Source organism: Bufo gargarizans, chromosome 2 (genome assembly GCF_014858855.1).
Source record: "Bufo gargarizans isolate SCDJY-AF-19 chromosome 2, ASM1485885v1, whole genome shotgun sequence".
NCBI lineage: Eukaryota > Metazoa > Chordata > Amphibia > Anura > Bufonidae > Bufo > Bufo gargarizans.
Genome location: NC_058081.1, coordinates 379,209,375 through 379,230,996, shown reverse-complemented (window position 1 = coordinate 379,230,996; position 21,622 = coordinate 379,209,375). Strand labels below are relative to the sequence as shown.

Genomic DNA, 21,622 nt, shown 5'->3' with positions numbered 1-21,622 from the left:
AGCCTGCTGTGGACTGCGGGTGGAGAAACTGCCGACTTTTTATGGTGTGAACAAAAACCAAGGCCGCAAACCGTTACTTTTTGTTCTTCCCTATGTGGGAATAAAACACTGAACTGTTTAAGTTAAAGACGTTGTCATTGCCTCTGTAGCCTGTCTAGCAGAGCAAATCCCCACAATGGTTATAATACACCTGGACTTGGGACGATCTCTATACCTGAAAGCGTGAGAACCCTGGATGGAATTCTCGGACATGTTCCATCAAACCAGGACATCCTTTACCAGACACTAAAGAGTAAAAATGTTCTCTTACCCTTTCAGACATCTTATGGTCTTACTAATATAGAAGCGGCCGCAGGGCCCATTATCAGGTGCACCAGGAACCTACTTCTGCAGGTTAGATGATCTATGCTGTAAACCACCAAAATAAAGTACTCTATATTGGGGATAATTCATTCAAAAGGAACAGTTACCGCAACGAGTGGATTTTGGTACATAATCTCTCAACCATATACAGTACAGACCAAAAGTTTGGACGCACCTTCTTCTCATTCAAAGAGTTGTCTTTATTTTCATGACTATGACAATTGTAGATTCGCACTGAAGGCATCAAAACTATGAATTATCACATGTGGAATTATATACATAACAAAAAAGTGTGAAACAACTGAAAATCTGTCATATTCTAGGTTCTACAAAGTAGCCACCTTTTGCTTTGATTACTGCTTTGCACACTCTTGGCATTCTCTTGATGAGCTCCAGGAGGTAGTCACCTGAGATGGTCTTCACTTCACAGGTGTGCCCTGTCAGGTGTAATAAGTGGGATTTCTTGCCTTATAAATGGGGTTGGGACCATCAGTTGCGTTGTGGAGAAGTCAGGTGGATACACAGCTGAAATTTAATGTGGATAAGTGCAAGATAATGCACCTGGGGCGTAAAAACCCAAGGGCAGAATATAGAATATTCGACACAGTCCTGACCTCAGTATCTGAGGAAAGGGATTTAGGAGTAATTATTTCAGAAGACTTAAAGGTGGGAAGACAATGTAATAAAGCAGCACGAAATGCAAGCAGAATGCTTGGATGTATAGGGAGAGGTATAAGCAGTAGAAAGAGTGAAGTGCTTATGCCGCTCTACAGAACACTGGTGAGACCTCACTTGGAGTATTGTGCGCAGTACTGGAGGCCATATCTCCAGAAGGATATAGATACTCTAGAGAGAGTTCAGAGAAGAGCTACTAAACTGGTCCATGGATTGCAGGATAAAACTTACCAGGAAAGGTTAAAAGACCTTAATATGTATAGCTTGGAAGAAAGAAGAGACCGAGGGGATATGATAGAAACTTTTAAATACATAAAGGGAATCAACTCGGTAAAGGAGGAGAGCATATTTAAAAGAAGAAAAACTACCACAAGAGGACACAGTTTTAAATTAGAGGGGCAAAGGTTTAAAAGTAATATAAGGAAGTATTACTTTACTGAGAGGGTAGTGGATGCATGGAATAGCCTTCCTGCAGAAGTGGTAGCTGCAAATACAGTGAAGGAGTTTAAGCATGCATGGGATAGGCATAAGGCCATCCTTCATATAAGATAGGGCCGGGGGCTATCCATAGGATTCAGATATATTGGGCAGACTAGATGGGCCAAATGGTTCTTATCTGCCGACACATTCTATGTTTCTATGTTTCTATGATAGTCCTACTGAATAGACTGTTAGAATTTGTATTATGGCAAGAAAAAAGCAGCTAAGTAAAGAAAAACGAGTGGCCGTCATTACTTTAAGAAATGAAGGTCAGTCAGTCCGAAAAATTGGGAAAACTTTAAAAGTGTCCCCAAGTGCAGTCACAAAAACCATCAAGCGCTACAAAGAAACTGGCTGACATGCGGACCGCCCCAGGAAAGGAAGACCAAGAGTCACCTCTGCTGCGGAGGAGAAGTTCATCCGAGTCACCGGCCTCAGAAATCGCAGGGTAACAGCAGCTCAGATTAGAGACCAGGTCAATGCCACCCAGAGTTCTAGCAGCAGACACATCTCTAGAACAACTGTTAGGAGGAGACTGTGTGAATGAGGCCTTCATGGTAGAAGATCTGCTAGGAAACCACTGCTAAGGACAGGCAACAAGCAGAAGAGACTTGTTTGGGCTAAAGAACACAAGGAATGGACATTAGACCAGTGGAAATCTGTGCTTTGGTCTGATGAGTCCAAATTTGAGATCTTTGGTTCCAACCACCGTGTCTTTGTGCGACGCAGAAAAGGTGAACGGATGGACTCTACATGCCTGGTTCCCACCGTGAAGCATGGAGGAGGAGGTGTGATGGTGTGGGGGGGCTTTGCTGGTGACACTGTTGGGGACTTATTCAGAATTGAAGGCATACTGAACCAGCATGGCTACCACAGCATCTTGCAGCGGCATGCTATTCCATCCGGTTTGCGTTTAGTTGGACCATCAATTATTTTTCAACAGGACAATGACCCCAAACACACCTCCAGGCTGTGTAAGGGCTATCTGACCATGAAGGAGAGTGATGGGGTGCTGCGCCAGATGACCTGGCCTCCACAGTCACCGGACCTGAACACAATCGAGATGGTTTGGGGGTGAGCTGGACCGCAGAGTGAAGGCAAAAGGGCCAACAAGTGCTAAGCATCTCTGGGAACTCCTTCAAGACTGTTGGAAGACCATTTCAGGTGACCACCTCTTGGAGCTCATCAAGAGAATGCCAAGAGTGTGCAAAGCAGTAATCAAAGCAAAAGGTGGCTACTGTGAAGAACCTAGAATATGACATATTTTCAGTTGTTTCACACTTTTTTGTTATGTATATAATTCCACATGTGATAATTCATAGTTTTGATGTCTTCAGTGTGAATCTACAATTGTCATAGTCATGAAAATAAAGAAAACTCTTTGAATGAGAAGGTGCGTCCAAACTTTTGGTCTGTACTGTATCTGGTCTTCTCTCTGTGAATCTGTCTTTAGTGTATGGATGAGTCTGAATGCTCTCATGGGTCTGCTCTGTGCAATATCTCTCAAAACCTCATCTTTACTCAAAATGTCTCAATTCCATCTAATGCTCCAAACCCATCGACCGGTTCATCTAATGCTCCAAACCCACCGACCGATCTATCTAATGCTCAAAACCCACTGACCGGTCCATCTAATGCTCCGAACCCACCGACCGGTCCATTTAATGCTCCAAACCCACCGACCGGTCCATCTAATGCTCCGAACCCACCGACCGGTCCATCTAATGCTCCGAACCCACCGACCGGTCCATTTAATGCTCCAAACCCACCGACCGGTCCATCTAATGCTCCGAACCCACCGACCGGTCCATCTAATGCTCCGAACCCACCGACCGATCCATCTAAAGCTCCAAACCCACCGAGCGCACCATCTAATACTCCAAACCCACCGACCTGTCCATATTGCTCCAAACCCACTGACCTGTCCATCTAATGCTCCAAAACAACCAACCTGTTCATCTAATGCTCCAAACCCACTGAGCGGTCCATCTAATGCTCCAACTCACCGATCTCTCCCTCTAATGCTCCAAACCAACCAACCGGTCCATCCATTGCTCTAAAACAACCAACCTGCTTATCTAATTCTCCAAACCAACCGACCTGTCCATCTAACCCTCCAAACCCACCGACCTGTCCATCTAATGCTCCAAACCCACCGACCTGTCCATCTAATGCTCCAAGCCCACTGACCGGTCCATCTAATGCTCCAAGCCCACTGACCGGTCCATCTATTGCTCCAAACCCACCGACCTGTCCATCTATTGCTCCAAGCCCACCGACCGGTCCATCTATTGCTCCAAACCCACCGACCGATCCATCTAATGCTCCAAACCCACAGACCACACCATCTAATGCTCCAGACCCACGACCTGTCCATCTAATGCTCCAAACCCACTGACCGCACCATCTAATGCTCCAAACCCACCGACCTGTCCATCTAATGCTCCAAACCCACTGACCTGTCCATCTAACGCTCCAAACCCACTGACCACACCATCTAATGCTCCAAACCCACCGACCTGTCCATCTAATGCTCCAAACCCACCGACCGGTCCATCTAATGCTCCAAACCCACTGATCACACCATCTAATGCTCCAAACCCATGACCTGTCCATATTGCTCCAAACCCACCGAACGGTCCATCTAATGCTTAAAAACAACCAACCTGTTTATCTAATGCTCCAAACCCACCGACCGGTCTCATCGTTGCAGACCATTGCACCTGTCACCTCTACCTTGCAGACCATCGCATCAGTCACCTACCTTGCAGACTATTGCACCAGTCACCTCTACCTTGCAGACAATCACATCGGTCACCTCTACTTTAAAGACTATCGCACCTGTCACCTCTACCTTGCAGATCATCGCGCCGGTCACCTCTACCGTGCAGATTAGAGCACCTGTCACCTCTACCTTGCAGACCATCGCACCTATCACCTCTACCTTGCAGACCATCGCACCTGTCACCTTTACCTTGCAGACTTCCGCGCCTGTCAGCTCTACCTTGCAGACTATCGCATCTGTCACCTCTACCTTGCAGACTATCGCACCTGTCACCTCTACCTTGGAGACCATCGCACCTGTCAGCTCTACCTTGCAGACTATCGCACCTGTCACCTCTACCTTGCAGACTATCGCACCTGTCACCTCTACCTTGGAGACCATCGCACCTGTCACCTCTACCTTGCAGACCATCGCACCTGTCACCTCTACCTTGCAGACTATCGCACCTGTCAGCTCTACCTTGAAGATCATCGCACCAGTCACCTCTACCTTGCAGACTATCGCACCTGTCACCTCTACCTTGGAGACCATCGCACCTGTCACCTCTACCTTGCAGACCATCGCACCTGTCACCTCTACCTTGCAGACTATCGCACCGTTCACCTCCACTCCGGAGAGGCTCGCGCTCACATGTTCCTGCTCTCACTCCCGGTCACGCTGAGGTTACTTCATTAATATTCATGACAAGAACTGACCAATAAAACGTCGCGAGTGTGAGACCCACGATGAGGGGGCGTTGACTTCTGTCCATCGATGCACCTGTAGCTACGCCTACTTAAACCCCTGACCCGGAAGTGATTTGGGTAGATTGCGTTCCAGCGGCCGGACATGGTTCTGGAGGCTTTTGTTGTGGGCGGGGGGAGCGCGGTGCAGGCCGGGAGCTGGGGAATTCCCAACACGAGGACGACGGCGGCGGCGGCTCGGCCTCCGGGAACCGAAAACAGGTGAGACCCCCCCCCCCTCCTTACCCACGTATATGTGCCCCGGGGGGGGGGGGGGGTGTCAGGCGTCCAGTCCTGTGCGCCCCGAAGGGGGGGGTGTCAGGCGTCCAGTCCTGTGCGCCCCGAAGGGGGGGGTGTCAGGCGTCCAGTCCTGTGCGCCCCGAAGGGGGGGGTGTCAGGCGTCCTGTCCTGTGCGCCCCGGAGGGGGGGGGGGGGGTGTCAGGCGTCCTGTCCTGTGCGCCCCGGAGGGGGGGGGGGGGGTGTCAGGCGTCCTGTCCTGTGCGCCCCGGAGGGGGGGGGGGGGTGTCAGGCGTCCTGTCCTGTGCGCCCCGGAGGGGGGGGGGGGGGTGTCAGGCGTCCTGTCCTGTGCGCCCCGGAGGGGGGGGTGTCAGGCGTCCTGTCCTGTGTGCCCCGGAGGGGGGGGGGGGTGTCAGGCGTCCTGTCCTGTGCGCCCCGGAGGGGGGGGGTGTCAGGCGTCCTGTCCTGTGGCCCCGGAGGGGGGGGTGTCAGGCGTCCTGTCCTGTGTGCCCCGGAGGGGGGGTGTCAGGCGTCCTGTCCTGTGCGCCCCGGAGGGGGGGGGGGGGGGGGTAGTCAGGCGTCCTGTCCTGTGTGCCCCGGAGGGGGGGGGGGGGGGGGGTGTCAGGCGTCCTGTCCTGTGTGCCCCGGAGGGGGGGGGGGGGGGTGTCAGGCGTCCTGTCCTGTGCGCCCCGGAGGGGGGGGGGGGGGGTGTCAGGCGTCCTGTCCTGTGCGCCCCCGGAGGGGGGGGGGGTGGTGTCAGGCGTCCTGTCCTGTGCGCCCCGGAGGGGGGGGTGGTGTCAGGCGTCCTGTCCTGTGCGCCCCGGAGGGGGGGGGGGGTGTCAGGCGTCCTGTCCTGTGCGCCCCGGAGGGGGGGGGGGGTGTCAGGCGTCCTGTCCTGTGCGCCCCGGAGGGGGGGGTGGTGTCAGGCGTCCTGTCCTGTGTGCCCCGGAGGGGGGGGGGTGTCAGGCGTCCTGTCCTGTGGGCCCCGGAGGGGGGGGGGGGGGGTCAGGCGTCCTGTCCTGTGGGCCCCGGAGGGGGGGGGGGGGTCAGGCGTCCTGTCCTGTGCGCCCCGGAGGTCCTCCGCTGTATATATTACTGGTGTTTATGATGATTTGTGTGTTCTGTCCTCCACAGTTTTCTGCCACGAATGGACCCCCCGAGCGAGGGCGCTATGGAGCCGCCTCTGAGTCAGGAGACCTTTGAGGACCTCTGGAGCCTGTGAGTCCCTGCAGCCTCTCCTTGATCAGTAAAGCATGTTGTCTTCACGCCTGTTTCAGCGCCCCCACTGTCCCCAGGTTGGCTGTGGTATTACAGCTCTGCCCTGTTCTCTTCAGTGGAGCCGAGCTGCAGTACTAAGCCCTCCTGTGCAGAGATGTGGTGCCCGGAGTGCCGCCATATCGCCCTGTAGTGGGAGGGGCAGGGCTGCAGTACTAAGCCTTCCTGTGCTGAGATATGGTGCCCGGAGTGCCGCCATACCGCCCTGTAGTGGGAGGGGCAGGGCCGCAGTACTAAGCCCTCCTGTGCTGAGACGTGCCGCCATATCGCCCTGTAGTGGGAGGGGCAGGGCTGCAGTACTAAACCTTCCTGTGCAGAGATGTGGTGCCATATCGCCCTGTAGTGGGAGGGGCAGGGCTGCAGTACTAAGCCCTCCTGTGCAGAGATGTGGTGCCATACCGCCCTGTAGTGGGAGGGGCAGGGCTGCAGTACTAAACCTTCCTGTGCAGAGATGTGGTGCCATATCGCCCTGTAGTGGGAGGGGCAGGGCTGCAGTACTAAGCCTTCCTGTGCTGGGACGTGGCGCCATATCGCCCTGTAGTGGGAGGGGCAGGGCTGCAGTACTAAGCCTTCCTGTGCTGGGACGTGGCGCCATATTGCCCTGTAGTGGGAGGGGCAGGGCTGCAGTACTAAGCCTTCCTGTGCTGAGATGTGGCGCCATATTGCCCTGTAGTGGGAGGGGCAGGGCTGCAGTACTAAGCCTTCCTGTGCTGAGACATGCTGCCATATCGCCCTGTAGTGGGAGGGGCAGGGCTGCAGTACTAAGCCTTCCTGTGCTGAGACGTGCTGCCATATCGCCCTGTAGTGGGAGGGGCAGGGCTGCAGTACTAAGCCTTCCTGTGCTGGGATGTGGCCCCCGGAGTGCCGCCATATCGCCCTGTAGTGGGAGGGGCAGAGCTGCAGTACTAAACCCTCCTGTGCTGGGACGTGGCCCCCGGAGTGCCGCCATATCGCCCTGTGGTGGGAGGGGCAGAGCTGCAGTACTAAGCCCTCCTGTGCTGAGATAAGGCGGCACTCCGGGTGCCACATCTCCCTGTAGTGGGAGGGGCAGGGTTGCAGTACTAAGCCTTCCTGTGCTGGGATGTGGCCCCCGGAGTGCCGCCATATCGCCCTGTAGTGGGAGGGGCAGGGCTGCAGTACTAAGCCTTCCTGTGCTGAGATATGGCGGCACTCCGGGTGCCACATCGCCCTGTGGTGGGAGGGGCAGGGCTGCAGTACTAAGCCTTCCTGTGCTGAGACATGGTGCCCGGGAGTGCTGTCATATTGCCCTGTAGTGGGAGGGGCAGGGTTGCAGTACTAAGCCTTCCTGTGCTGGGATGTGGCCCCCGGAGTGCCGCCATATCGCCCTGTGGTGGGAGGGGCAGAGCTGCAGTACTAAGCCCTCCTGTGCTGAGATATGGCGGCACTCCGGGTGCCACATCTCCCTGTAGTGGGAGGGGCAGGGTTGCAGTACTAAGCCTTCCTGTGCTGGGATGTGGCCCCCGGAGTGCCGCCATATCGCCCTGTAGTGGGAGGGGCAGGGCTGCAGTACTAAGCCTTCCTGTGCTGAGATATGGCGGCACTCCGGGTGCCACATCGCCCTGTGGTGGGAGGGGCAGGGCTGCAGTACTAAGCCTTCCTGTGCTGAGACATGGTGCCCGGAGTGCTGTCATATTGCCCTGTAGTGGGAGGGGCAGAGCTGCAGTACTAAGCCCTCCTGTGCTGGGATGTGGCCCCCGGAGTGCCGCCATATCGCCCTGTGGTGGGAGGGGCAGGGCTGCGCACGCTGTCATCCGCTTTCCTTGTCTTTCAGGCTGCCGGCGGATGATATTGCGGGGGTCAGCTGTGCGGAGGAGAACATTCTGGTGAGGGGTCCTTCTCAGGTGTCTCCCATGTGTGTGTGTCCGGGGCGTGCTCTGGGCGGAGGGCGTGTCGCCCTTGTCTCCCTTATTGCCCGCCTCACGCCTCTCTTCGGTCTTTCTAGGACCTTCATCTTGCTGGGTTTTGTCTTCCAGGACTTTGAGTACCCGCTGCCGCCCGTCATGTCTGCCTTACAGGAGGGGGGGGTGAGCAGCACCTTCGTCCCAGCCCCCCACTCGGCCGTCCCGTCCACTGAAGACTACCCGGGCCTTCATGGCCTGAGCCTGGAGTTCCAGCAGAATGGGACGGCCAAGTCCGTGACCTGCACAGTGAGTATGGACATGCCCGGACTCGTCTGCCCGGCTCCTCCCTGGACTCATCCGCTCGCCCCTCTCGTTTCAGTACTCTCCTGTCCTCAACAAGCTGTTCTGCCAGTCGGCCAAGACCTGCCCCGTCCTCATCCGGGTGCACAACGCTCCCCCCGGGGGCTCCGTGCTGCGCGCTGTGGCGGTTTACAAGAAGTCGGAACATGTGGCCGAGGTTGTCAGACGCTGCCCCCACCACGAGAGAAGCGTGGAGGCCGGAGACGGTGAGTGCCAGCGGGTACTGGGGGACTGTGCTGTGTATACTGGGGTGTATATAGTATGAGGACTGTGGGGGGTGTATATATAGTATGAGGACTGTGCTGTGTATACTGGGAGGGTATATATAGTATGAGGACTGTGCTGTGTATACTGGGAGGGTGTATATAGTATGAGGACTGTGCTGTGTATACTGGGGGGTATATATAGTATGAGGACTGTGCTGTGTATACTGCAGGGGTATATATAGTATGAGGACTGTGCTGTGTATACTGGGGTGTATATAGTATGAGGACTGTGCTGTGTATACTGGGGTATATATAGTATGAGGACTGTGGGGGGTATATATATATATAGTATGAGGACTGTGCTGTGTATACTGGGAGGGTATATAGTATGACTGTGCTGTGTATACTGTGGGGGTATATAGTATGAGAACTGTGCTGTGTATACTGGGGTGTATATAGTATGAGGACTGTGCTGTGTATACTGTGGGAGTATATATAGTATGAGGGCTGTGCTGTGTATACTGAGGTGTATATAGTATGAGGGCTGTGTATACTGGGGTGTATATATAGTATGAGGACTGTGCTGTGTATACTGGGGTGTATATATAGTATGAGGACTGTGCTGTGTATACTGAGGTGTATATAGTATGAGGGCTGTGCTGTGTATACTGAGGTGTATATAGTATGAGGACTGTGCTGTGTATACTGGGGTGTATATAGTATGAGGGCTGTGCTGTGTATACTGGGGTGTATATATAGTATGAGGACTGTGCTGTGTATACTGAGGTGTATATAGTATGAGGGCTGTGCTGTGTATACTGAGGTGTATATAGTATGAGGACTGTGCTGTGTATACTGTGAGGGTATATAGTATGACTGCTGTGTATACTGAGGTGTATATAGTATGAGGGCTGTGCTGTGTATACTGTGAGGGTATATAGTATGACTGTGCTGTGTATACTGAGGTGTATATAGTATGAGGACTGTGCTGTGTATACTGAGGTGTATACTGTGAGGGTATATAGTATGACTGTGCTGTGTATACTGGGGTGTATATAGTATGAGGACTGTGCTGTGTATACTGTGAGGGTATATAGTATGACTGTGCTGTGTATACTGAGGTGTATATAGTATGAGGACTGTGCTGTGTATACTGAGGTGTATACTGTGAGGGTATATAGTATGTCTGTGCTGTGTATACTGGGGTGTATATAGTATGAGGACTGTGCTGTGTATACTGGGGTGTATATATAGTATGAGGACTGTGCTGTGTATACTTGGGGGGTATATAGTATGAGGACTGCTGTGTATACTTGGGGGTATATAGTATGAGGACTGTGCTGTGTATACTTGGGGGGTATATAGTATGAGGACTGTGCTGTGTATACTGGGGTATATATAGTATGAGGGCTGTGCTGTGTATACTGAGGTGTATATAGTATGAGGGCTGTGCTGTGTATACTGAGGTGTATATAGTATGGGGCTGTGTATACTGAGGTGTATATAGTATGAGGACTGTGCTGTGTATACTGGGAGGGTATATAGTATGAGGACTGTGCTGTGTATTCTGGGGTGTATATAGTATGGGACTGTGCTGTGTATACTGGGAGGGTATATAGTATGAGGGCTGTGTATACTGAGGTGTATATAGTATGGGGCTGTGTATACTGAGGTGTATATAGTATGAGGACTGTGCTGTGTATACTGGGAGGGTATATAGTATGAGGACTGTGCTGTGTATTCTGGGGTGTATATAGTATGAGGACTGTGCTGTGTATACTGAGGTGTATATAGTATGAGGACTGTGCTGTGTATACTGAGGTGTGTATATAGTATGAGGGCTGTGCTGTGTATACTGGGGTATATAGTATGAGGACTGTGCTGTGTATACTGGGGTATATAGTATGAGGGCTGTGCTGTGTATACTGAGGTGTATATAGTATGAGGACTGTGCTGTGTATACTGAGGTGTATATAGTATGAGGGCTGTGCTGTGTATACTGAGGTGTATATAGTATGAGGGCTGTGCTGTGTATACTGAGGTGTATATATATAGTATGAGGGCTGTGCTGTGTATACTGGGGTATATATAGTATGAGGGCTGTGCTGTGTATACTGAGGTGTATATAGTATGAGGGCTGTGCTGTGTATACTGAGGTGTATATAGTATGAGGGCTGTGCTGTGTATACTGAGGTGTATATAGTATGAGGACTGTGCTGTGTATACTGAGGTGTATATAGTATGAGGACTGTGCTGTGTATACTGAGGTGTATATAGTATGAGGGCTGTGCTGTGTATACTGAGGTGTATATAGTATGAGGGCTGTGCTGTGTATACTGAGGTGTATATAGTATGAGGACTGTGCTGTGTATACTGAGGTGTATATAGTATGAGGGCTGTGCTGTGTATACTGAGGTGTATATAGTATGAGGGCTGTGCTGTGTATACTGGGGTGTATATAGTATGAGGGCTGTGCTGTGTATACTGAGGTGTATATAGTATGGGCTGTGCTGTGTATACTGAGGTGTATATAGTATGAGGACTGTGCTGTGTATACTGAGGTGTATATATAGTATGAGGGCTGTGCTGTGTATACTGAGGTGTATATATAGTATGAGGGCTGTGCTGTGTATACTGTGAGGGTATATAGTATGACTGTGCTGTGTATACTGAGGTGTATATAGTATGAGGGCTGTGCTGTGTATACTGAGGTGTATATATAGTATGAGGACTGTGCTGTGTATACTGGGGTGTATATAGTATGAGGACTGTGCTGTGTATACTGGGGTGTATATAGTATGAGGACTGTGCTGTGTATACTGGGGTGTATATAGTATGAGGACTGTGCTGTGTATACTGAGGTGTATATAGTATGAGGACTGTGCTGTGTATATAGTATGAGGACTGTGCTGTGTATATAGTATGAGGACTGTGCTGTGTATATAGTATGAGGACTGTGCTGTGTATACTGAGGTGTATATAGTATGAGGACTGTGCTGTGTATACTGAGGTGTATATAGTATGAGGACTGTGCTGTGTATACTGAGGTGTATATAGTATGAGGACTGTGCTGTGTATACTGAGGTGTATATAGTATGAGGACTGTGCTGTGTATACTGAGGTGTATATAGTATGAGGACTGTGCTGTGTATACTGAGGTGTATATATAGTATGAGGGCTGTGCTGTGTATACTGAGGTGTATATAGTATGAGGACTGTGCTGTGTATACTGAGGTGTATATAGTATGAGGACTGTGCTGTGTATACTGGGGTGTATATAGTATGAGGACTGTGCTGTGTATACTGAGGTGTATATATAGTATGAGGGCTGTGCTGTGTATACTGAGGTGTATATAGTATGAGGACTGTGCTGTGTATACTGAGGTGTATATATAGTATGAGGGCTGTGCTGTGTATACTGAGGTGTATATAGTATGAGGACTGTGCTGTGTATACTGAGGTGTGTATATAGTATGAGGACTGTGCTGTGTATACTGAGGTGTATATAGTATGAGGACTGTGCTGTGTATACTGAGGTGTATATAGTATGAGGGCTGTGCTGTGTATACTGTGAGGGTATATAGTATGACTGTGCTGTGTATACTGAGGTGTATATAGTATGAGGACTGCTGTGTATACTGAGGTGTATATAGTATGAGAACTGTGCTGTGTATACTGAGGTGTATATAGTATGAGGGCTGTGCTGTGTATACTGAGGTGTATATAGTATGAGGACTGTGCTGTGTATACTGTGAGGGTATATAGTATGACTGTGCTGTGTATACTGAGGTGTATATAGTATGAGGGCTGTGCTGTGTATACTGTGAGGTGTATATAGTATGAGACTGTGCTGTGTATACTGAGGTGTATATAGTATGAGGACTGTGCTGTGTATACTGAGGTGTATATAGTATGAGAACTGTGCTGTGTATACTGAGGTGTATATAGTATGAGGACTGTGCTGTGTATTACTGAGGTGTATATAGTATGAGGACTGTGCTGTGTATACTGAGGTGTATATAGTATGAGGACTGTGCTGTGTATACTGAGGTGTATATAGTATGAGGACTGTGCTGTGTATACTGAGGTGTATATATAGTATGAGGACTGTGCTGTGTATACTGAGGTGTATATATAGTATGAGGACTGTGCTGTGTATACTGAGGTGTATATAGTATGAGGACTGTGCTGTGTATACTGAGGTGTATATAGTATGAGGACTGTGCTGTGTATACTGTGAGGGTATATAGTATGAGGGCTGTGCTGTGTATACTGAGGTGTATATAGTATGAGGACTGTGCTGTGTATACTGAGGTGTATATAGTATGAGGGCTGTGCTGTGTATACGAGGTGTATATAGTATGAGGACTGTGCTGTGTATACTGTGAGGGTATATAGTATGACTGTGCTGTGTATACTGAGGTGTATATAGTATGAGGGCTGTGCTGTGTATACTGAGGGTATATAGTATGACTGTGCTGTGTATACTGAGGTGTATATAGTATGAGGACTGTGCTGTGTATACTGGGGTATATAGTATGAGGACTGTGCTGTGTATACTGAGGTGTATATAGTATGAGGGCTGTGCTGTGTATACTGAGGTGTATATAGTATGAGGGCTGTGCTGTGTATACTGAGGTGTATATAGTATGAGGACTGTGCTGTGTATACTGAGGTGTATATAGTATGAGGGCTGTGCTGTGTATACTGGGGTGTATATAGTATGAGGACTGTGCTGTGTATACTGAGGTGTATATAGTATGAGGACTGTGCAGTGTATACTAGGGTGTATATAGTATGAGGACTGTGCTGTGTATACTGAGGTGTATATAGTATGAGGACTGTGCTGTGTATTCTGGGGTGTATATAGTATGAGGACTGTGCTGTGTATACTGGGGTGTATATAGTATGAGGACTGTGCTGTGTATACTGAGGTGTATATAGTATGAGGACTGTGCTGTGTATTCTGGGGTGTATATAGTATGAGGACTGTGCTGTGTATACTGGGGTGTATATAGTATGAGGACTGTGCTGTGTATACTGAGGTGTATATAGTATGAGGGCTGTGCTGTGTATACTGAGGTGTATATAGTATGAGGACTGTGCTGTGTATACTGGGGTGTATATAGTATGAGGGCTGTGCTGTGTATACTGGGGTGTATATAGTATGAGGGCTGTGCTGTGTATACTGGGGTATATATAGTATGAGGACTGTGTTGTGTATACTGAGGTGTGTATATAGTATTAGGGCTGTGTACACCAGGGGGTATGTATAGGGGTGCTCGGTGTAGATGACGGTATGAGGGGTGGGCCGTGCAGATATATAGGGGTGCTCGGTGTAGATGATGGTATGAGGGGTGGGCCGTGCAGATATATAGGGGTGCTCGGTGTATGTATGAGGGGTGGGCTGTGCTGTGCAGATATATAGGGGTGCTCGGTGTATGTATGAGGGGTGGGCTGTGCTGTGCAGATATATAGGGGTGCTCGGTGTAGATGACGGTATGAGGGGTGGGCCGTGCACATGTATAGGGGTGCTCGGTGTATGTATGAGGGGTGGGCCGTGCAGATATATAGGGGTGCTCGGTGTATGTATGAGGGGTGTGCTGTGCAGATATATAGGGGTGCTCGGTGTAGATGACTGCATGAGGGGTGGGCTGTGCAGATATATAGGGGTGCTCGGTGTAGATGACGGTATGAGGGGTGGGCCGTGCAGATATATAGGGGTGCTCGGTGACTGTATGAGGGGTGGGCCGTGCAGATATATAGGGGTGCTCGGTGTATGTATGAGGGGTGGGCCGTGCAGATATATAGGGGTGCTCGGTGTATGTATGAGGGGTGGGCCGTGCAGATATATAGGGGTGCTCGGTGTATGTATGAGGGGTGGGCCGGGCAGATATATAGGGGTGCTCGGTGTATGTATGAGGGGTTGGCCAGGCAGATATATAGGGGTGCTCGGTGTAGATGACGGTATGAGGGGTGGGCTGTGCAGATATATAGGGGTGCTCTGTGTATGTATGAGGGGTGGGCCGTGCAGATATATAGGGGTGCTCGGTGTATATATGAGGGGTGGGCTGTGCAGATATAGGGGTGCTCGGTGTAGATGACGGTATGAGGGGTGGGCAGTGCAGATATATAGGGGTGCTCGGTGTAGATGATGGTATGAGGGGTGGGCCGTGCAGATATATAGGGGTGCTCGGTGTATGTATGAGGGGTGGGCCGTGCTGTGTATATGACAGTATGAGGGGTGGGCCGTGCAGATATATAGGGGTGCTCGGTGTAGATGACGGTATGAGGGGTGGGCCGTGCAGATATATAGGGGTGCTCGGTGTAGATGACGGTATGAGGGGTGGGCCGTGCAGATGTATAGGGGTGCTCGGTGTAGATGACGGTATGAGGGGTGGGCTGTGCAGATATATAGGGGTGCTCGGTGTATGTATGAGGGGTGGGCCGTGCAGATATATAGGGGTGCTCGGTGTATGTATGAGGGGTGGGCCGGGCAGATATATAGGGGTGCTCGGTGTATGTATGAGGGGTGGGCCGGGCAGATATATAGGGGTGGGCCGTGCAGATATATAGGGGTGCTCGGTGTATGTATGAGGGGTGGGCCGTGCAGATATATAGGGGTGCTCGGTGTATGTATGAGGGGTGGGCAGTGCAGATATATAGGGGTGCTCGGTGTATGTATGAGGGGTGGGCAGTGCAGATATATAGGGGTGCTCGGTGTATGTATGAGGGGTGGGCCGGGCAGATATATAGGGGTGCTCGGTGTATGTATGAGGGGTGGGCCGGGCAGATATATAGGGGTGCTCGGTGTATGTATGAGGGGTGGGGCCGGGCAGATATATAGGGGTGCTCGGTGTATGTATGAGGGGTGGGCCGGGCAGATATATAGGGGTGCTCGGTGTATGTATGAGGGGTGGGCCGGGCAGATATATAGGGGTGCTCGGTGTATGTATGAGGGGTGGGCCGGGCAGATATATAGGGGTGCTCGGTGTATGTATGAGGGGTGGGCCGGGCAGATATATAGGGGTGCTCGGTGTATGTATGAGGGGTGGGCCGGGCAGATATATAGGGGTGCTCGGTGTATGTATGAGGGGTGGGCCGGGCAGATATATAGGGGTGCTCGGTGTATGTATGAGGGGTGGGCCGTGCTGTGTATGTATGACGGTATGAGGGGTGGGCCGTGCTGAATGTCGCAGTGCACTCACAATATTTTGGCTTCTCTTCAGACTATGCTCCCAGAAATCACCTGATCCGCGTAGAAGGCAACTCTCGGGCGTGTTACACGGAGGACACCAATGGGCGGCACAGTGTCTGCGTGTCGTATGAGGACCCACAGGTACGGACCGCTTCTGCAGATGGCACTGACCTCCTCCGCCACCGCGTTGTGTACTGACCCACTGCTCTCCCCGTCCACAGGTGGGCTGTGAGTTCACGGTTCTCCTCCTGAACTACATGTGTAACAGTTCCTGTATGGGCGGCATGAACCGGCGGGCAATCATGACCATCATTACATTGGAGTCTAAAGAGTAAGTGGCCAATGTGTGACCAGCTCCCTGCAGTGGATATTCCACACGTGGTATCCCCGCAGCTCCCGGTAGTCATCATCTTGGTGGCTCTCTGGTATCCCCACAGCTCCCGGCAGTCATCCTCGTGGTGGCTCTCCTGCGTCCCGGTAGTCATCCTCGTGGTGGCTCTCCTGCGTCCCCGCAGCTCCCGGCAGTCATCCTCGTGGTGGCTCTCCTGCGTCCCCGCAGCTCCCGGCAGTCATCCTCGTGGTGGCTCTCCTGCGTCCCCGCAGCTCCCGGCAGTCATCCTCGTGGTGGCTCTCCTGCGTCCCCGCAGCTCCCGGCAGTCATCCTCGTGGTGGCTCTCCTGCGTCCCCGCAGCTCCCGGCAGTCATCCTCGTGGTGGCTCTCCTGCGTCCCCGCAGCTCCCGGCAGTCATCCTCGTGGTGGCTCTCCTGCGTCCCCGCAGCTCCCGGCAGTCATCCTCGTGGTGGCTCTCCTGCGTCCCCGCAGCTCCCGGCAGTCATCCTCGTGGTGGCTCTCCTGCGTCCCCGCAGCTCCCGGCAGTCATCCTCGTGGTGGCTCTCCTGCGTCCCCGCAGCTCCCGGCAGTCATCCTCGTGGTGGCTCTCCTGCGTCCCCGCAGCTCCCGGCAGTCATCCTCGTGGTGGCTCTCCTGCGTCCCCGCAGCTCCCGGCAGTCATCCTCGTGGTGGCTCTCCTGCGTCCCCGCAGCTCCCGGCAGTCATCCTCGTGGTGGCTCTCCTGCGTCCCCGCAGCTCCCGGCAGTCATCCTCGTGGTGGCTCTCCTGCGTCCCCGCAGCTCCCGGCAGTCATCCTCGTGGTGGCTCTCCTGCGTCCCCGCAGCTCCCGGCAGTCATCCTCGTGGAGGCTCTCCTGCGTCCCCGCAGCTCCCGGCAGTCATCCTCGTGGAGGCTCTCCTGCGTCCCCGCAGCTCCCGGCAGTCATCCTCTTGGAGGCTCTCCTGCGTCCCCGCAGCTCCCGGCAGTCATCCTCTTGGAGGCTCTCCTGCGTCCCCGCAGCTCCCGGCAGTCATCCTCTTGGAGGCTCTCCTGCGTCCCCGCAGCTCCCGGCAGTCATCCTCTTGGAGGCTCTCCTGCGTCCCCGCAGCTCCCGGCAGTCATCCTCTTGGAGGCTCTCCTGCGTCCCCGCAGCTCCCGGCAGTCATCCTCTTGGAGGCTCTCCTGCGTCCCCGCAGCTCCCGGCAGTCATCCTCTTGGAGGCTCTCCTGCGTCCCCGCAGCTCCCGGCAGTCATCCTCTTGGAGGCTCTCCTGCGTCCCCGCAGCTCCCGGCAGTCATCCTCTTGGAGGCTCTCCTGCGTCCCCGCAGCTCCCGGCAGTCATCCTCTTGGAGGCTCTTCTGCGTCCCCTTGTCTTATTTTCCTCCATCTGTTATTCATGGTAATCCCCCATATCTCCCCACTTACAGGGTAACCTTCTCTCTTTAAGGGGCTACCTCCTGGGACGTCGCTGCTTTGAGGTTCGTATCTGTGCTTGTCCTGGAAGAGATCGCAGGACAGAGGAGGAGAATTGCTTGAAGAAGGAGCTGAAGACCAGTTTGAAGAGAGGTGGGGGAGTAAAGCAGGGTGGACATGGTGCCTGGCTGGTGGGGGCGACGTCCACTGACACATCACAATTATCTGATTTCAGCTGTGCAGGGCTCGCCTGTCTCGGATGCTGCACTTCCCAAGAAGAAGAAGGATCTTAATGAAGAGGAGACCTTCACCCTCCAGGTAAAATAATGTCCGTGTGTCTGTCCATGTTGCACCTTGTCTGTCATGTTCCCAACTCTGCTTCTGTGTCTGTAGGTGAAGGGTCGTGAGCGCTACGAGATGCTGAAGAAGATAAATGATGCCCTGGAGCTACAGGACAAGGCCGATCAGCAGATACTGTGAGTAAAAGGATGTGTTCATGTGGGTAGTGTGACTGGGAGACCTCACTGTCCTCTGGTTCTTTTCTGTACTGATGGTCTGATCTCACCTGTGATATGCTTGTGACTGGCAGACCTCACTGTCCTCTGGTTCTTTTCTGTACTGATGGTCTGATCTCACCTGTGATGTGCTGGTGACTGGCAGACCTCACTGTCCTCTGGTTCTTCTCTGTACTGATGGTCTGATCTCACCTGTGATATGCTTGTGACTGGCAGACCGCACTGTCCTCTGGTTCTTCTCTGTACGGATGGTCTGATCTCACCTGTGATGTGCTGGTGACTGGCAGACCTCACTGTCCTCTGGTTCTTTTCTGTACTGATGGTCTGATCTCACCTGTGATATGCTTGTGACTGGCAGACCTCACTGTCCTCTGGTTCTTCTCTGTACAGATGGTCTGATCTCACCTGTGATATGCTGGTGACTGGCAGACCTCACTGTCCTCTGGTTCTCCTTCATACGGATGGTCTGATCTCACCTGTGATATGCTGGTGACTGGCAGACCGCACTGTCCTCTGGTTCTTCTCTGTCTGTACAGATGGTCTGATCTCACCTGTGATATGCTGGTGACTGGCAGACCGCACTGTCCTCTGGTTCTCCTCTGTACTGATGGTCTGATCTCACCTGTGATGTGCTGGTGACTGGCAGACCGCACTGTCCTCTGGTTCTCCTCTGTACTGATGGTCTGATCTCACCTGTGATGTGCTGGTGACCTGGAGACCTCACTGTCCTCTGGTTCTTCTCTGTCTGTACAGATGGTCTGATTTCACCTGTGATATGCTGGTGACTGGCAGACCGCACTGTCCTCTGGTTCTTCTCTGTCTGTACAGATGGTCTGATCTCACCTGTGATGTGCTGGTGACTGGCAGACCCTACTGTCCTCTGGTTCTCCTCTGTACTGATGGTCTGATCTCACCTGTGATGTGCTGGTGACTGGCAGACCCTACTGTCCTCTGGTTCTCCTCTGTACTGATGGTCTGATCTCACCTGTGATGTGCTGGTGACTGGCAGACCCTACTGTCCTCTGGTTCTCCTCTGTACTGATGGTCTGATCTCACCTGTGATGTGCTGGTGACTGGCAGACCCTACTGTCCTCTGGTTCTTCTCTGTACTGATGGTCTGATCTCACCTGTGATGTGCTGGTGACCCAGAGACCTCAGTATGGAGAAGAACCGGATGGTCTGATCTCACCTGTGATATGCTGGTGACTGGCAGACCTCACTGTCCTCTGGTTCTTCTCTGTACTGATGGTCTGATCTCACCTGTGATGTGCTGGTGACTGGCAGACCCTACTGTCCTCTGGTTCTCCTCTGTACTGATGGTCTGATCTCACCTGTGATATGCTGGTGACCCAGAGACCTCAGTATGGAGAAGAACCAGATGGTCTGATCTCACCTGTGATGTGCTGGTGACCTGGAGACCTCACTGTCCTTTCCCCCTCTGCAGGACCCTGAAATGCAGGAAATGTCGTGATGATATCAAACCCAAGAAAGGGAAGAAGCTGCTGGTAAAAGATGAGCAGGACTCTGAGTGACCAGGATCCAAGCTCTTCCACTGTTCCCCCTAATACTCCCTGCACCTCGCTTTTCTAACCATCACTGCCAATTGTATTTGTTTTTCTTTATTTTTTTTTTAAATAAAATGTAACCTTTAATTACGTCTGTGTCCGGTTTTCTGCAGTATTTCTGGGCCCAGATTTCATGGGGATGAGGCCCCTGTGTGGAGGACTATGGCAGAAATCATGGATGGTCATGACCCTTATTGGAGTGAGGTGGGGAAGGCAGAGGATGGGCCCCCTGTGTGGAGGATGATGGTGGTAGTCATGGATTGTTTGTAAATGCTGATGAGTTACTGCCCAGGTGTGTGTGTGTGTGTGTGGGTGGCGCGGGGCGCGCTTCTGTTTGTTGGAGGCCAGGTGGTAATCGGGGCAGCTGTGTGTTCGGGCCTCATTTGCTTACCCGGCCACCTGCTGCTGATTTCTTATTCAAAGCCAACAGGTGAAATCCAGACTGAGTAGAGAGATGTGAGCGGTCCGGAGAGGAGTCGACATGTCGCTGCGCAGAGCTGTGTGTGTCTGCTGGCTGAGTGAGTACAAGCCCGAACACTAACCTCCAAAATAACCTATTCTTCAGGATGATACTACACCCCTCTGTTGTACTGATCTGTCCTCCTCCATGATGATACTACATCCCTCTCTTGTACTGATCTGTCCTCCTCCATGATGATACTACATCCCTCTCTTGTACTGACCTGTTCTCCTCCATGATGATACTACATCCCTCTCTTGTACTGACCTGTTCTCCTCCATGATGATACTACATCCCTCTCTTGTACTGACCTGTTCTCCTCCATGATGATACTACACCCCTCTGTTGTACTGATCTGTCCTCCTCCATGATGATACTACACCCCTCTCTTGTACTGATCTGTCCTCCTCCATGATACTACACCCCTCTCTTGTACTGATCTGTCCTCCTCAATGATACTACACCCCTCTCTTGTACTGATCTGTCCTCCTCCATGATGATACTACACCCCTCTCTTGTACTGATCTGTCCTCCTCCATGATGATACTACACCCCTCTCTTGTACTGATCTGTCCTCCTCCATGATGATACTACACCCCTCTCTTGTACTGATCTGCTCTCCAGCAAGATGTTACTGTCAGGTATATAAAGCAAATGCCTTATACCAAAGAATGGGTCAAAGGAAAAAATTATCCTTGAGACTTGATCCAAGGGGAACATATAAACCATTTTATAAAAAAAATATATATTTTTTTTTTATAGAACCTAATTATTTTGTGCAATCAGTAGGGCTGAAACGATTATTCAAGTAAATCGAGTCAAAAAATTCATCGATGCAGTTTCCCTGCATCGAGGAATCGTTTACATCACGTGATCACGGAGCGGGAGTGAAATTAAGAGTCTCACTCACCGCTTCCGTGTCCTCTGGAGGCCAGAGAGGCAGGACTGAGCCGACCGGCACAGCGGAGGGAGGAGGAGGAGGGGGGAGGAGGGGGGAGTCCCTCCCTCCCCACTGTGCGCGGCTGCCGCTGAACACCAATGAGGACAGAGTAGGAGGAGGAGGGGAGGGACTGTGGCCACTGCGCCACCAATTAATGTGTCGGCCATATCCCACAGGGTCCCCCTCCTACCCCCCCATCATTGGTGGCGGTGTCAGTTCCGATCGGAGCCCCAGC

At 52.1% G+C, this 21,622-nt stretch overlaps 3 protein-coding genes across 10 annotated transcripts in view; 1 reads left to right on the top strand and 2 right to left on the bottom strand.

The window, feature by feature from the left end:
* The window catches only part of SLC16A13 (solute carrier family 16 member 13), an 85,975-nt gene extending 80,932 nt beyond the window's left edge, over positions 1–5,043 (bottom strand). The window contains exon 1 of one of the 7 annotated variants that reach the window (XM_044280766.1): positions 4,999–5,043. Coding sequence is in view for 2 of the 7 variants with exons in the window: in XM_044280759.1 (XP_044136694.1) it covers positions 4,840–4,864 (25 nt within the window). In the remaining 5 variants the exon portion in view is untranslated. The other 6 variants (XM_044280761.1, XM_044280764.1, XM_044280763.1 and 3 more) reach the window with 6 other exon arrangements.
* Positions 5,044–5,129: 86 nt separating this feature from the next.
* On the top strand, positions 5,130–20,077 carry TP53 (tumor protein p53). Of its 2 annotated transcripts, XM_044280754.1 has the most exons (11): positions 5,130–5,247; positions 6,397–6,480; positions 8,330–8,381; positions 8,532–8,705; positions 8,779–8,965; positions 16,195–16,304; positions 16,385–16,494; positions 17,942–18,060; positions 18,143–18,225; positions 18,301–18,383; positions 19,867–20,077. In XM_044280754.1, the coding sequence occupies exons 1-11, from the start codon at positions 5,132–5,134 to the stop codon at positions 19,952–19,954; spliced, it is 1,206 nt and encodes a 401-aa protein (XP_044136689.1). In that variant the 5' UTR covers positions 5,130–5,131; the 3' UTR covers positions 19,955–20,077. The 2 variants fall into 2 exon arrangements, with proteins under 2 accessions (XP_044136689.1, XP_044136690.1); XM_044280755.1 differs by lacking the exons at positions 5,130–5,247; positions 6,397–6,480 and adding an exon at positions 6,620–6,639 and having other exon boundaries at positions 8,261–8,381.
* LOC122928181 (bile salt-activated lipase-like) lies at positions 6,593–8,322 on the bottom strand. Its single transcript, XM_044280756.1, has 2 exons — positions 6,793–8,322; positions 6,593–6,726 (listed from the first exon to the last, which is right to left on the bottom strand). The coding sequence occupies exons 1-2, from the start codon at positions 7,640–7,642 to the stop codon at positions 6,593–6,595; spliced, it is 984 nt and encodes a 327-aa protein (XP_044136691.1). The 5' UTR covers positions 7,643–8,322.
* Positions 20,078–21,622: the final 1,545 nt, after the last annotated feature.

Bases quoted from the DNA above. Each gene is read 5' to 3' on its own strand.
- TP53 (XM_044280754.1), top strand. From the start codon at position 5,132: ATGGTTCTGGAGGCTTTTGTTGTGGGCGGGGGGAGCGCGGTGCAGGCC. The intron at 8,706-8,778 runs GTGAGTATGGAC...CTCTCGTTTCAG, and splicing joins CCAAGTCCGTGACCTGCACA to TACTCTCCTGTCCTCAACAA. The intron at 18,226-18,300 runs GTAAAATAATGT...CTGTGTCTGTAG, and splicing joins AGGAGACCTTCACCCTCCAG to GTGAAGGGTCGTGAGCGCTA.
- LOC122928181 (XM_044280756.1), bottom strand. From the start codon at position 7,642: ATGGCGGCACTCCGGGGGCCACATCCCAGCACAGGAAGGCTTAGTACT. The intron at 6,727-6,792 runs GTCTCAGCACAG...GTATGGCGGCAC, and splicing joins ACAGGGCGATATGGCGGCAC to TCCGGGCACCATATCTCAGC.